Genomic DNA, 16,083 nt, shown 5'->3' on the forward strand with positions numbered 1-16,083 from the left:
TAGAGCCCAGTCCGTAAAGGGCCTCATTGTGGTGAATACATTCATCATCCCCACTGCAGGTGAGAAAACCCAGACTCAGAAAGGAAAATGGCTTTCTTTCCAGAACAAGCTTTTATGACCGCTACCTTTATGCTGACCAAGCATTTCAGAGCTAGAGCTAAACCTACACAGAAAATTATCTATGAACCTCTCCAACCCAAATCAATAAATTTATGAAAGGGAGTTGCCTGTTCCAAGCACAATAGTTTGGTTGGGTAGTGGCCACCTGGTCTGTGTCTGTAGAGATCAGAAGGCCCTTTACTACCCTGAGGTTGGTGTTTCTATGCCTCTTATATCCCAGGGATTACTGTGAGCTCCTAGACATGTTGGGGAAGCTGCAATCCCTGGTAAGGGGGAGTATGGGCAGCAATGATGGTCACCCCACCCAGCCACTTCCTCTGGCTGTAGGGATGTGTCTCTGGTCTTCTCCAAGTCATGTGGCTTGTGGCTTGTGGTTTGTAAGATACATAGTAAGGGAGCTCAGCACAGGACCCAGCACAAAATGCTACTTAGTAAATAGTGTCCCTCATTGCCTCATCATTCTTTCTATATGGCCTACCACCCTTTATTTTTACATGGAGAAAATAAGAACTTGGAAGGGGAAGTGACTAGCCAAGGAGTCAGGGGCTTCTTAAAATAGGACCTTAATAAAAACAGAATAAAAGGAATCAGAGACCAAATTTTAAAGTTTGATAGAGTGCTGACTTCTAATTTCTTCTCTATTCTTAGTTTAATGTCTTAATTTCTCCATTAAAATAAAATCTCATTTTTATTTTGGACCCAATTATACCAAGAAACTGGATTTTCTTTTAAAGATAAGTTTCAGATTAAATAATTATTCTTTGAAAAAAAATCAACAAACTTTTAGCTAAACAGATAAGACTCAATTACTAATATCAAAAACAAAAGGGGACAATACTACCAACCTTACAAAAATAATAAAATTATAAGGGAATACTATGAACAATTATATGCCAACAAATTAAATAACTTTAATGAAATACACAAATTCCTAGAAAGACACAAATTATTAAAACTGAATCAGAAGAAATAGAAAATCTGATTGGACCTATAACATGTAAGGAGATTGAATTAGTAATCAAAAAACTATCCACAAAAAATAAACAATAACAACATCTAGGACCAGATAACTTCACTGGTGAATTCTACTAAACATAAAGATTAATACCAATTCTTCATAAACTCTCCCCCCATAAAAGAAGAGGAGGGAACACTTCCCAATTCATTTCATAAGGTCAGTATTACCATGACACCCAAACCAAATAATGATATTACAAATTTTTTTGAATACCCAGAACTTCACCTATAATTTTTTTGTGTTTTTTATAACCCACCTCTTCAGAGAATATGTGGATTTTCAGGAGTCCCAGCTTTATGTAAAATTTCAATTTCAGCCCTACAATTTGTATGGGTCCAAACCTTGTTTTCTTTCCTCCCTTGCAACCAAGGCTCTAGGTTTTTGGTATCAACAGTTAATCCCTGACCACAAGAAAAAAATCTGTAACTATGTGTGGGTGATGGATATTAACTATACTTATTGTGGTGATCATTTCACAGTATGTACATATATTGAATAAATGTTTTATACCTGAAACAGATATGATGTTATATGTCAAACATATCTCAAAAACAAAACAAAAAAACAAAAAAAACAACCAACAGTTGCTCCCTAAACAGATTTATATCTTAGTCAACTCTTACGACAATAATGTTGCAAACAAACACTTCTAAATTCAATGTCATATTAATAAGCATTTCTTTTGCACCCATATTAGTCCAGTTGCTATAGGCTAGGTTCACCTGGTCGTGACTCTGAGCTATTGGAAAAATCTAGTTCTACCACATATTTCTCATCTTCCATGGGCCACAGCTCCCTGAGGCATGTTCCTCAAGAGGGCAAGCCCCGCATGCGAGCACAGTTGAAGCCTATGTTCATATCACATTTGCTAACGTCGCTTTGGTCAAGCAAGTCACATGGCCACGCTCCAAGTTAAGAGGGAAAAGGGGAAGCATTCTGTTCTCATGGAGGTGGAGGCGAAAGAGCGAATACTGACATACTTGGTTTTGGTACACTTCACAGATACTGCATTTTTTTATAAGTTTTGTGATAATCTGCATTGAGCAAGTCTGTCAGCGCCAATTTTTCAGAAGGCTCAGCGTTTTTTAGCAATAAGATATTTTTAAATTAAAGTATCTCTGAGTGCAAACTCAATCACTAACTCTGCGTGATGTGGCAGAAGTGAAGGGAACCAGTTTGCTAAAGTAATTGTAGTGATAGAGGTATATTAGCCCCAGAAGTTACTGAGGTGTTCACTGTATCCTAGTACAGTGTAAACAAAACAAAAAGGTTTCTCTGAGATAAGCCTGTATTTGCTGAACAGTAATCTAATCTACATGGTGACCTTTCTCTTTATTTCCCATTTGAGTTTCACCTCCTTTTTCATATTTAGTGCCTGAGAACTTCTCTTCCTTTCCTGGGAATTCAGCTAAATATTTGTGAAATATTGGGTCGGCAACTAAGTAATTGCGGATTTTAAAAAAATCAAAGACAATTTTTTCATGGAACTAAATAACTTTATTCTGTAATGTATTGCCCATTTTGATCAATGACCTTTTGCCATCTTTCAGGCAGCATCATAATCCCACGTTCAAAAAACTTCTGGTTTTTATTAGCAAAAAACTGAATCAGGTACGATTTGACATCATCATCATTATTGAAATTTTTACCATTCAAGGAGTTTTGTAAAGATCGAAACAAAAAGTAATCAGATGGTGCAAGGTCAGGACTATATGGTGGATGTGGCAAAACATCCCAACCAAGCTCCATTAATTTTTGCCGAGTGACCAAAGATGTGTGTGGCCTTGCATTGTCATGATGGAATACAACACCTTTTCGATTTGTCAATTCGGGCCGCTTTTCTTCAACTGCATTGTTTAATTTCGTTAGTTGTTCAATGTAGACATCAGAATTGATCGTTCGGTTGGGTGGTAAGAGTTCAAAGTAGACAATTCCTTTGTAATCCCACCAAACTGATAACAAAACCTTCTTTTGATGAATATCAGCTTTTGATGTTGTTTGAGTTGGTTCACCTGGCCTGCTCCACGATCTTTTCCACTTGATATTGTTGTAAACAACCCATTTTTCATCACCAGTTATCAGTCGTTTTAAAAATGGATCATTTTCATTACGTTTCTTTAGCAAATCGCAGCTGCTAATGAGTTGCGTTAACTGTGATTCTTTCAGTTCGTGAGGAACCCATGTATCGAGTTTTTGAACATAGCCAAGTTGTTTTAAGTGATTTTCAATGCATGTATGTGATACATGAAGCTTCTCTGCAATCTCACGTGTTGTACTGTGACAGTCCGAATTGATTATTGCTTTGATTAGGGCGTCATCAACTTCAACTGGACGACCAGAGCGTTTTTCATCTTTGAGTGAAAAATCACCAGAACGAAATTTGGCAAACCAATTTTGACACTGCCGTTCTTTTAAGGCTTCGTCACCATAAACAGCACATAACTTTTTATGAGCTTGCGATGCGTTTTTCCCTTTGCGGAAATAAAAAAGCAAAATATGACGAAAATGTTCCTTTTGATTTTCCATTTTTCAACGAACGCCAAACGAAAACTACAAAACAGATCAAAAAACTTTTTTTACTGATTAACAGCTGAATAGCCAACTATCAAATAACAAAATGTGTTTTACATTTTTACTACGTCTGCAAACCTAAAAATTCAACTGAAGCCATATATGTGTGAAACCCGCAATTACTTAGCTGCCGACCCAATATGTTTTATATTTACCTAGCATCTAGGAGTTTGGGAATAAGGGTTTTTCAGAGTAATTTGTCCCCCACTTGGTGATGATATAGCAGAGCCAGGATTCCAGCACAAATCTACGGACTTTCGCATCCTCTTTTTTTTTTTTTTTTTTTTTTTTAAATCACGCTATTGCTGCCCTTAAATAAGTGACTTTCCAGTGCAGTGTTTTCTACCTGTTGATCATGACCACAGGGAGAAATCGTTCAGTACACACACACACACACACACACACACACACACACACTTCACAAAATATTAACCCTCTCTAAGTGAAATACATCCTCATATGTTCCATTTTGTTTTTTTAAATGCTGATCGTGATACTAAGCTGATTTCATAATTACCAATGGTTTATAACTTGCAGTTTGAAAAACACTGACCTACAGAACTCCTTTAATCATTTTCTCTTCCTTGTTAACTAATTTTGGAATATTTCTACTTTTATATCTTGCAAAGGGAAAAGAAAAACTCAATTGAACTGTCTTTTTATCTGACTCACTATGAATTTCTCTGTGGTCTCTGGTCCTAAGTCAACCTTTGGTGCTACCTACAAACCAAACATGTATAGAGATTACACTCTGGGCACAGGCTACCCCAGTGCCAGGTGCCAGCAGGCATGCAGGTATGTTAGTGCCCAGTTCATGAAGAAAAGACATCTCATTATTCAGCCTACGCAAGTACTTGGTCACAAGGTGGCCCATTCATGAAGTGCAGTGAGCTCCTTGGATGCCGTGTGGTGACCAGTGAAGGCTTCAGAGAGAACAGATCAGAGCAGGGAAAGAAAGCTAGAGAAGGATGCCAAGAGATGTTTGGAACTCTTCTCAGCGGAAGTAGGAAGTACAACAATCCGATTATATCTGAGCCAGGTAGTTACAAGACCAGTTGAAGGTTTTAGGAAAGTTAGTGTGGCAAATCCATTCAACATTTATTCAACATATATATAGCGAAGACCCTCTATATTTCAGGCACGGTTCTATGCATTCAAAGTACTTTGGTGAACAAAACAGACAAACATCCCTACCTTCAATGCTTATACTTCAGCTGCGGGATTGGGGCAAGGGAATCAAGTTTATATTGTTTATAAGCAACATTGTGGAAGGTGAAAAGCAATGAAATGATGGAAAGAAGAGGGGTGAGGGGGATCAGGAGTGACTCGCTGGGGTGCATCATTCAGGGTGCCTGGCATCCTGCAGACTGATCAGGCCATGCCTGGGCGTAGGATACAGCCTGAGCTCTAGCAGTGGCAGCCAGTGGGGAGGAAAGGGACAGAGTGGCAGGGCTGTCAGCCTCGTGCTCCTCTGTTTCCCTTCAGAAACACGATGTACAGCATCCGGGGCAACAGGCAGGCCCAAGGAACAGGCCATGGACCTCCAGGGGAAGATCCTCTGCCAAGCAGCGAGCCCCAGAGGGAGGAGCGGCCCTCATCCCCTGACCCCAGTGCTCCAGGTGAGCCTCTGCCCAGGACTGAGCTGCTTTCAGAAACTGAGTGCCCTTCTCCCCAGAAACCAGCATTTGTGCTTTCCTGTCAACCATGGTAATCTCCAGGAGCACTCCTCCTGAGTTTATGTGTCTAGTATCAATGATTGATTATTAATGTTGTTGTGAAATATACATAACATAAAACTTAACCTGTTTCAGGGGTGCAGTTCAGTGGCATTAAGTACATTCACATTCTTCTGCAAACACCACCATCATGCATCTCCAGAACTCTTCACCTTCCCAAACTAAACCTCCGCCATGATTCTTGAAGTAATAAAGGAAAATCTCACTCACTTTCATACTTTTTTTTTAATTTATAAAAAAGGATATAAAAATGCCTTCCTATGGTGATTAAAATTCGTCAGCTCTGCCTGAAGGAGCAGAGCAGATGGCCTTTAGGTCCCATCCAGCTATGACTTAGCACTTGTTCGTTTCTTTCACAAAATGTGAGTGACCCACACCATGGGGAGGGGGCAGAGGGAGAGGTTGGCTTTTTTGAAAGTGGCCTTGGTGCCCTTAGAACAGACTTTAACTTAGAAACAGTTGGGGGAAAAACTGGCTGAGGCAGCACTGTGTGTTCTTCTCATGGCGGAATGTAGAAGTGACTCTAAGAAAAGTGCCCCGTGAGAGCAGTGTCTGGGGAGACCCCGCAGGTCATAGGAACAGTGCAGCTGTCTCCTGCACACCTTCTACTGAGGATGTGCCCACAACCAAGGTACATGCCCTTGACCAGAATCGAACCTGGGACCTTTCAGTCCTCAGGCTGATGCTCTATCCACTGAGCCAAACTGGTTTTGGCTAAATCAGTGATTTTTAAAACTACATCTTTATTGCCATGAAATCTTAGTGCCATAAACAAAATCTAATACACAAACAGATAAAAGCTGAGTTGGAGTCTGGGTTCCCCTCAGCCCTCCATCCTCTGCCCTTCCCAGTCAGCCATGAGGCATTCCCATGAAATCCTGGGGCCCTGATTGAGAAATGCTGTCTCAGGCCTCGTTTTCTCCATCTGTAAAATGAGCTCAGTGATCCCTACCTTCCTGCCTGCAGGGCTGGTGGGCAGCAGAGTTTCAGAGGTCAGAGGGCTGCAGGGCTGAGCCGCACAGTCTGGCTCTCCCAGAGCCCGGGGCCAGAAAGGGAACAGCCTGGCGTTCCTCGGAGCCCCGTGGCTGCTCTATCCTCAGGTCACCCAGATTTCTCTGAAGTCTGGAAACAAGACCGATCTGTTCTTATTCCCAACAAGTTCAATTCGTTTCTGGTTCCCGTCACCTACTAGTTCTTTATCTGTTCAAACCCGTTTGGCTGTCCCTCAGCCTGGGCCCCAGAAGAAAAATGCTAAGTCATTCAGGTTGTCCTCCATGTCCTACCTGTCCCCTCCTCTGGGATCCCACACCACATCCTTATTAGACTCAAAAGAATTGGGGATAGCTTACTAAAATGCATTTCTGGGGAAAGAAAATTACTTATTAGGGTTAGAAAATTAAGATAAGATCCTTCAGAGTAGCCAAGGGTGGGCAGCAAATGTGGCTCTGAGCATCTCAGCAGCGACGCAAAGAGAGAATACAAGTGGTTAGATTGTTCCCAGGGTCCACAAGAATAAACACATACTTTCTTGGAAGAAGCAAAGCCTTTTCTGGCACTGAGGGCTGAGGAGAAATTCTGCTAGGGCCTCATAACTGGCATGATGTGTCTGTGCCATGTAAACAAGACCCTCAAAGTCCCTTAACCATATAATCAGGCCATTAGATGTCCCTGGTTGCAGACTGATGGCAGAGTCCTAAAGCAAAGGCCGGGGACAGGACAGGACAAGGCAGCTGAGTGAGTGATTGGATTTAAGAATAAAATTTGGCACTGGTTGGCAATGGTTTTCAGTAAAGAGCCAGATAGTGAATATCTGAGGCTTTGTGGGTCATGTGTCTCTGTTCCAAGTATTTAGTTCTGCCCTTAGGCACAGACAGTGCCCAAATGAAGGGGTATGGTTGTGTCCCAATAAAACTTTATTTACAAAAGCAGGCTGTGGGCTAGATTTGGCCTGTGGGCCATCAGTTGCTAACCCTGGCTCTAGAAGAAATAAAAGGACTTTGCAGCCTCTAGGGAAATATGTCTCCTAACTTAGCTTATAGTAAGAATAAAAGAAGATTTTGAGCTGCTCTCTGGGGAAAGAATGCAGAGTACAGATATTCCATGTTCCTATCAAGAGACAGGTCTCTGTACTTCGCAAGTTGCTCAGAAGGTATAGGTGGAATCCTGACATAAGAAACAAGACATTCCTTCAGGGCTTGTGACTGAGGGGATGACCACCTGGCAAACAGAGCCCGTGCAGGTGGGGATCTGAGAGGATGAGCTGGTGACCTGGCCGGCACAGTACACATAGTGTTTCGTAGCCAGCCCTGTACAGACTGCATCAGCTTCACCTAGGAATTAGAAACGCAGATGCTCAAGCCCCACCCAGGCCTGTCAAATGAGGAGCTCAGGGTGTAGGGTCCCATAGTCTGCGTTTTACAAACCTTCCAGGTGCTTCTGCAGCAAGTTCATTTGAGAACTGCCAATGCCCCTGGTCATAACCTCTGTGTTTCTCCTCTTGATCAGGGAAAGATCCAGGGGAGACTCTGAAGCCTGCACCCAAACCCTCTCTGACTGCCAATCTCATTCAGAAAGCCAAGCGCCAGAACAACAACTTCCCGCTCTTTGCTGAGGGACTCACACGGAACCGAACTGTCCAGGAGAAAGCCTTGGCCTTGGAGCAACAGGTTCTGATGCTTACCAAGGAGTTAGAGTCTCAGAAGGTGAGCTCTGGCCCCAGGCTCCAGGAGACCTCTCTGGGTGTAGGCCAAACTGTGGGTGGTTGAAAATGCTGAGCTGTTGATTACTCGGGGACACGCTGTCACTCAGAAAGCCGCTAAGGGCAGGGTCTCTGGAGACCTACTTTAGTAATTGCCTCTCAGGCCCCTCCTGAAGGACTGTGCGTGTTCTGCCCCCACACCCGAAGAGGGACAGTGTGGAGGAGGGTGACCTGGATGCAGGGTCCTGGGAGGTGCCACCAGAGGAACCCAGGATCTTCACCAGGCAGCAGGTCACTGGGCAGGATCTCTGAAGGACTATCAGGACAGAGGGAGCAGGCAGTTCCTTTGGCCCTGGAGCTCAGTCAGGCCCCATAAGGGTCAATAGCAGGGAGGAAGATCTAGGCTTAATAGAGAGAGAAGTTAATGACAGCAGTTTAAAAAAAGAAAGCTGCATATTCATTGTAGAAAACAAATCACATGTATACACAGAAATGAAAATCATTAAAAAGCCTACAACTCAGAGAGTAGATTGTGTTCCCACCCAGGGCTACGTCATGAAGCCATGAGGGTCCCGTGGCAGGAGGGTAAGGGCGGCTGCAGCACCGGCAGCAGCCTCTCTAGCTGGAGCAGTGCCTGATCCCTGGACCAGCACAGCTTACGTCCCAATCCCAAACCCAAGCCTGGGTGTGAAAAGAAATCTGGAATGTAAAGACCACTTCTCCTTTCACCATATCTTATCCTTCTTTCTAGGAAATCTGGGTAGTCTCCCTTGACTTTGGCCAGTCCTTCTAAGGCATTATGAATTGTCAGATGAAGCTGAGAGGCCCCCAGACACCAAGGTTTCACTTAGGTTTGCCCCTAACATCTCTGCAGCCATGGAGGACCATTCTTCAATAAATGAAGGCGACGTCTTGGAGATTAGTAAGAGCCTCCCAGTCTGTGGACAATTCCTCTGCAGTCAGAGTGAAAATGTCAGGAGGAAGTTGCTCAAGCATTAAAGAATTAGACTTTGTTATTGGTTCACTTCCCAGCAAACCTCATTCCTGTTCTCGAGCAGTTGGTGGGAGGAGAGCAAGTCTTGTGGGTTAGATTTTGACCCAGAATATAAATGGATTTGCGTGCTCTCTGACCCATCTCACAAATGCACTTTGATCTAGTGGGTAATTCAGAGCACAGGCCTTTAAATAAGATGGTGCAGACTCCAATTCAAGCCCTGAGCAAGTCTCTTATCCTCTACAGCCTCAGTTTCCTCCTCTATAAATGGAGTAATAGCCATGTTTCTTGGAGAGGCCTGTCAGATCCATAAAGCCTGACTGAAGCCTGGCCAGCAGTTGCCCTGCAGATTCAGGCTTTGATTTTTTTGACTACTGCTAACATTCCCTGCCTTTTTTGTTGATTCCTCCGGCCTTTGAAGGAATGGTACACACGCCTCAGGGGCTCTGAGAAGAATGCTCCTGAGGAGTTATGGGAATGAGACCTGAGCTGTGAGGGCTTCCAGGAAGTGTGCTTGTGGGGCATAGCAGTGAGGATGGATGGCAGCTCTTCATTCGCAGGAAGGGGGATCCCCGGTCCTGCCAACTCTGAGGTTTCACCTCTAGCCCAGACATCAAAACCAAAGAGGGAAAGGAGAAAAGGAGACCAGTTCTTGGCTCAGAGGGGGCAGAGGCTGGCACAGCCTTGGGATGCTGAGCCCTAGGGACTCAGAAATGCAGGTTGGAGAGCAGTCTCCATCTTACCCTCCCAGTCCAGTGCCTCAGCTGGGAAAACTGCTCCCTGGACCTCGGGGTCCACATCTACCAGCTGCCCCTCCATGGCCCTTCAGTGGGAAGGCACTATCTTTCTACCTGAGGCCACAGGGGACATGGGAGCTGGGGTCGTGTTCTAGCTGACAGACATGTGGCCATTGCCAGTAACTTTAGTGATCCTTTATGAATTTGTATCTCAAACTCTGTTGGATGCTATGAAGGGCCCTAGTCTTTTTCTCCAGGTTCAGGGCTCTCATCACAGGCTTCCTCTTCCATGGTCTCTGGTACAGCCCAGTATCAGACAAAAAATGGCACAAACTCTTCTGTGCCTCCCTGTGTCATACTAAACCACAGGGTGACTCCAATACCCATTAAGTCATTATCTATCCCAGGCCCCTGCAGTGATGGCCCCACAAATATTTGGACTCCAGAAGATAGTAAGTACCAGATGCTCGGCCAGCAGACTCGGGCTTGGTGCCCTTGGAGATGGCAGGATTGTACCCAGCCTGAAGGCCGTCTGCTCTGGCAGGTGGAAGGCTGTTGTTTGTGGTGCTGCTCACCATCTGTTGGCTGCTGGGAATGAGGGACTCCTCCCGCGTCCGGCCTGGGGCCCTGTACGGCCAACCTAGCTCACGCAGGATGACTTGGTGAAGGCATGTACTTCGTTTAGGAAACTGTGGGAGCAAAGAGCAACCCGTTATTCCCCTAGAACCCCGGCCATAATTCAGAGTACACTCCCACTGCACAGAATGCAGATTTTAGCGTGCACTCCACATGACATGGACAAAAGCAGCTTCAAAAGGGAAGCATCACAAGCTTCCAATTTTGTTTTTAATATTTCTATAATGGTGTGTATGTGAATTTTTGTTACTGGCACATTTCACTTGCCATAATGTCCTCAAGATTCATCTATGTATATTATGTGGCAGGATTTCCTTTACTTTTAAGACTGAATAATATTCGTGTGTGTGTGTGTGTGTGTGTGTGTGTGTGTGTGTGTGTTTTCACCATCAATAGATCCTGGGTGGGTTGTTCACACCTCTTGGATATTGTGAATAACTTTGCCACAAACATGGGTAATTTCCATTTTTAAAGAACTTGAAAGAAGCATTTCAATGGAAAATCCATGATCTTACTCATCATGGAGAAGTGAGGGACCCTGGATTAGGAGTTGGGAGCACTCTATCATGCTGTGCTTTTCCACTCATGGAGATCTACCAGGTCCTTTAGTCCTCTCCCTTCTTGTTTCAGTCTCTATTTGGCTTCATCCCCTACCCCTTCCTTACTCCCTATCTCATGTGGGGAAGGGGTAGGAGGAGAGTCTCCTGGGCTGGTCTCTTCTTGGTCTTGGATTCTGAGAGCCAATGTGGGGAGGAGAGACAACTAGATGTAATGAAATGGTTTCAGAGTTGACTCTCCCCAAATTGGGGGAGGGCAGGGGGGGGCGCGGAGGAGGGGATTGAAGGGGGTCCAGGATCACTTGATTCTGAGCATCAGGCAAGTCTGAACTGGGGTCTGTTGGTATTTCAGTTACCAAGGTGATCTCCAAATCTCAGCTGAACCAGAAAATGATTGGGCTTTTCAGTCTGTCCTGGAGCCACAGGAATGTTAATCTCTCTCAGCAGGGCCCTGGGAAGTGATTTCTTCATTCCTGACATTCTGGTTTGGTTTGCAACCCTCCCCCACTTCCTGCAACACCCAAGCTCCTCACCTGCTCTTGCATTCAACTGGGGCTTTGCTTGAGCTGTTGGTTCAGTTGTCTGGAACAAGTCGCCAACCAGTGGTCTGTGATGTCTGAAAGGTTTGTGACCCCTGCTTTAAGGAAACCTTTGGAGCAGCTGTCGCCAACCAGTGGTCCACCACTGGTGATCCACGAGGTCCAAAATGTTGGCAACCGCTGGTCTAGAAAGCCTTCCTCACCATCATCTCCCACCTGCTGACCCTCGCCTCCCTCCTGCTGCTTGGCCATCTCTGTCTCTTTCCATTCTTTAAACTGACCTGCCTTTCAGTAGAAGGTCCTGATCTTCCTATTGCCACCCCAAGCAGAAGTCATTGCTCTCTGCTTGGGGCTTGCTCCCCACTGTTGCAGGAAATTGCTCTGTTAGTATAATAGTTCACCTTTGCTCCCGCCTGCCAGTCCCCTTCTGAGCCTCAGCAGTTGGCCCAGGGCTTTGCACTCAGTGGGTGCTTGATGAAGATTGGATGGAAGAGAGAAGCAGAGAAGAGACAGTCTCTAGTATTCGGGTGTCAAAAGATGCACACTAATTTGGTCTTGTCATTAACTTATTATATAAAGTCATGATTTGGAGCAGTTCTCCAAAATAGAATTGTTCTTAGCCAAGAAAAAAAAAAATTTAAGAGCTTTAACATAGATAGTTACCACCTTGGAGCTCAGCGTGTCCCACCTATTGCTAGTGGAAGTGGGCTTCTTGCAATGTCATGAGAAAATGAAATTTCTGAGACTCACACAGGAGAATGAGTGGCTTTTGTTTGCACTCATTAAACCTCTGAGTTTTCAAAGTCTCCACTCCGCCCACCATGGAAGAAGTATAGCTGTGTCCTTAGCAGAGCTAGGATTAAAGTTGTCGCCCAGAGTCTCTGTTCCACATTTGCACAGTCCACTCCAGCATCAGGCTAGCCTAACTTGTGTTTCAGCTTCAGTCCATCAGTCCATTGCATATGTGGTCCACATGGCCCAGGACCATGCAGCTTCTAGGAACACGGGCAAATGCAGGGAAACAGGAGCAAAACCAGAGCAACAAGTTCCTTTGGAGATTTTAATCTCAGAATTTGAGTCTGCAGCAGCCCCACCCCCTCTGGCCAGTGCTCTGTGTTCTAGGTTAGACTGACAGCCTCCTTCCCTGGGTCACCTTGACCTTACTGCCTGTGCATCCATCTCCCAAGTGGTTTTCAGGGAATGAGCCGGGTGGTTCCCTGGGGAGTGTGAAATCACAGCTTCCTGGTGGAACTGCCCAGATGGCCATGCTTATAGTGTCTGGCCTTCCCTTTGCTCCTTTCCTATTATTAATAGCTAGCTAATTACAACAGTATCCGATGCAGTTGTGTCTCCAGGAAACTGTGTTTTTCCAGATGATGCTGACATGGAGCACAGCATTGGCCTAAAGCCCCTCCATATAAGGTTCATGAGGTTCGAGGTTCATGTGGTGCTGGTGGCTAGGCTACCTGGCTTCTGATCCTGGCCCTGAATGAATCCACACTGGGCTTTGGGGCAAGAGAGGTCCTGGGGAGGGTGAAGGCTTCCAGTCACTAGGAGCCAGGCCGAGCTGGAGTTTCCATGTGAATCACATGCTTCGTCAAGGAGTAAAGTCTGTCGCTCTCTAGCACTCCCTTGCTCCAGCCTGTGGGCATTGCTCGGTGGGCTTCGGGAGCTGGGCACAAATGGATTGAATGATGCTCTCTGCGTATGGCTTAGCCTGAGGATTGTTGATGTGTTTCCTCTCTATTGCTGTCTCAGCTCATAGCATCTGCTTGGGTGCTCTATTCAGAAGAATTCTGAGGCCTCAACTCGGCTTAGAGGAAGGAGTACTGAGGTTAATGACACCTGCCACAGGAGTGAGAGGAGGGAAGAGCAATGCCCATGTGCCACGGCACCCTTGCTGTCATTACTGACCAAGCACAGGCCTTGGAGTCTGATAATTTGGGATTAAATTCCACTCTACTCTGCTGGGCCTCAGTGTGGTCACCTCCGAAATAGATAGGTATTACTCGGGATGTGGGCTCAGCTGCTATAACAAAGAAGCCTCAAAGTACTATGGCCTAAACCAATTTGGAAGTTTATTTCTCTCTCACATTCTCATGGAAGAGCCCAGAGGTAAATGAGCAGTTCTGAGCTGGTGGGGCAACTCTGCCATCTTCAACATGCAACTTCTGCTGGGAGCCCCACATGGCTGCTGTAGTTCTTGCCTTTTCCCAGCCAGAAGGAAGGGGAACTGGACCAGGGAGCATATGTGTAGTGGTTTCACAGGTATATATGACCCAGAGCTGCCCACATCCAGTGTAGGTTGAATTGTCACTTGATCACACCTAGCTGTAAGCTTAGCTGGGAAATGTAGTGTTGAGCTGAGAAACCATGGTTCAAGTTAAAAACTCTTGAATGGAAAAAGAAAATGGGGGCTGAGATGAGATGACCAAGAGGATGCTGCTGGCCACCCCTTGGGGCCGTTAGGAGAACTGGTGAGAACACATGCCTCACCTCTGGCGCCTAGTAGTCCTTTCCCGAGTTCACAGGCGCTTTGTTTCCCTGTCCAGGAGCTGGTGAGGATCCTGCACAAAGCCCTGGAGGCCGCACAGCAGGAGAAGAGGGCAACCAGCGCATACCTGGCGGCGGCCGAAGACAAGGACCGGCTGGAGCTGGTGCGGCACAAAGTGCGGCAGATCGCGGAGCTGGGCAGGCGGGTGGAGGCCCTGGAGCAGGAGCGGGAGAGCCTGGCGCAGACGGCGAGCCTGCGTGAGCAGCAGGTGCAGGAGCTGCAGGAGCACGTGCAGCTGCTCATGGACAAGAACCAGGCCAAACAGCAGGTCATCTGCAAGCTGTCTGAGAAGGTCACCCAGGACTTCGTGCGCCCCCCTAACCCGCTCCTTGTGGCCCCAGACGCTGCCGACAGGGACTTCTTGAGCCAACAGGAAAAGATGGAGCATCTGAAGGTAGGGCCATGCCCTCTAGGCCCAGCAATAACCCTTACTACTGGAATGTCCATATTTGAAATAGATGGTGGATATATTGCTACATACTTCCTGACCTTCTTAACCAGAAGGCCCAATGCAATTGGATCTTTTCATGGTGTCCTAGGCTGAAAAGGAGAGTTTTGTCTAGCTTAGCAAATTAGGAAGAGCCCATGAAGGGTCAGAACTCCTGAGGACTAGACCAGCTATACACCTGGGGCCTGGTCGGATTCCTTGGGTGTCACGCTGATGCCCTGGGGAGCCCCCATGGTTCCAGGGCGGCCCTCCCCCAGCAATCCTGCACACAGAACAGGTGACCTGTGGCTGGCTGTGAGCTGCTCACAGTGATGGCAGGAACTTTATTTTAGGTGATATGCCTGCCATGGGCTGCCACGTCCTCCCTAGAGGGTGGTGACAAGAGCTACCAAACAGTTGGAGGCCTGAGGCTTGGAGTAGGTGCTCACAGCCCCACTGCCCCTGAAGGCAGTCAGATAACCAGCCAGGCCTGCCCCAAACCCTGCCATTCGCAGCCACACACGTATGCATATGTATAATGGGGAATTCCTGTGCTGCTGCATCAGAGAACTATTGTGAGGAGCGGGAAAGAAATCCAGGTGCTTTTTTTTTTTTTTTTAATATATTTTATTGATTTTTTATAGAGAGGAAGGGAGAGAGATAGAGAGTTAGAAACATCGATGAGAGAGAGTCATCAATCAGCTGCCTCTTGCACACCCCCTACTGGGGATCTGCCTGCAACCAAGGTACATGCCCTTGACCGGAATCAAACCTTGAGTCTGCAGGCCGAAGCTCTGTCCACTGAGCCAAATCAGTTCGGCAATCCAGGTGCTTTTGAGGGGGCAGGGTGGTGTGGAGGTGCCGTTGTTAGGAGGATAAAGGGAGACAACAGAAATCCAGGTTCCTTTCCCCTCCTTCAGCATGAATAGCCATATGACCTGTCTGAGTCTTCTTCCTTAAAATCAGAGATGTTTTTGAGTTCAAAATGAAAACAAAATCTTTTCAAGTGCAGATGCAGCTAGGTTGTTAGGCAGCTCCACACAGCAGTGAAATGGCTTCTGCAGCTTGCACTCCTGCCCAGCTGGCCCGTCCCGCTGGAAGCCACTGCTGAACACCCATCCAGCAGCCTGGGGATGAGAGCCACGGACTCGCTAGAGGCTTCCTGCCTGCCGCAGGGAGCTGACTGGCAGCCGGGACTCACCTAGAGACTGGGCGTGCCTCTGAATCTGCATGTGCAGGAATTCATCAGCGAGCCCAGGCATGAGGAGCCTCTGGTTATGATTCACATCAACCAAACTTGTATTTGTAACTGATCCTCAAAGGCCCAGCATCTTGTGCTAGGAAGAGTTGCATGTCTAGAGTTCGTAGCTGTTGGCCATTTTTCTGCTTGCCCTGTGATTGAGAACAGCCAACTTTAAGAAAATGCCCCCTTGCCCTAACCGGTTTGGCTCAGTGGATAGAGCATCGGCCTGCGGACTGAAGGGTCCCAGGTTTGA

The 16,083-nt window shown here is 46.2% G+C and overlaps 1 protein-coding gene across 3 annotated transcripts in view; it reads left to right on the forward strand.

Annotated features, from left to right (window-relative positions):
* TBC1D2 (TBC1 domain family member 2) overlaps positions 1-16,083 on the forward strand; it is a 43,292-nt gene that overhangs the window by 12,460 nt on the left and 14,749 nt on the right. For all 3 annotated transcript variants that reach the window (XM_084898710.1, XM_084898708.1, XM_084898709.1), the window contains 3 exons: positions 5,195-5,328; positions 7,951-8,147; positions 14,159-14,554. In XM_084898710.1, coding sequence (XP_084754836.1) covers positions 5,195-5,328; positions 7,951-8,147; positions 14,159-14,554 — 727 coding nt within the window. The remainder of the gene's footprint in view (positions 1-5,194; positions 5,329-7,950; positions 8,148-14,158; positions 14,555-16,083) is intronic.

This window comes from Pipistrellus hanaki, assembly GCF_964339955.1.
Source record: "Pipistrellus hanaki genome assembly, chromosome: 11".
Classification (NCBI taxonomy): domain Eukaryota; kingdom Metazoa; phylum Chordata; class Mammalia; order Chiroptera; family Vespertilionidae; genus Pipistrellus; species Pipistrellus hanaki.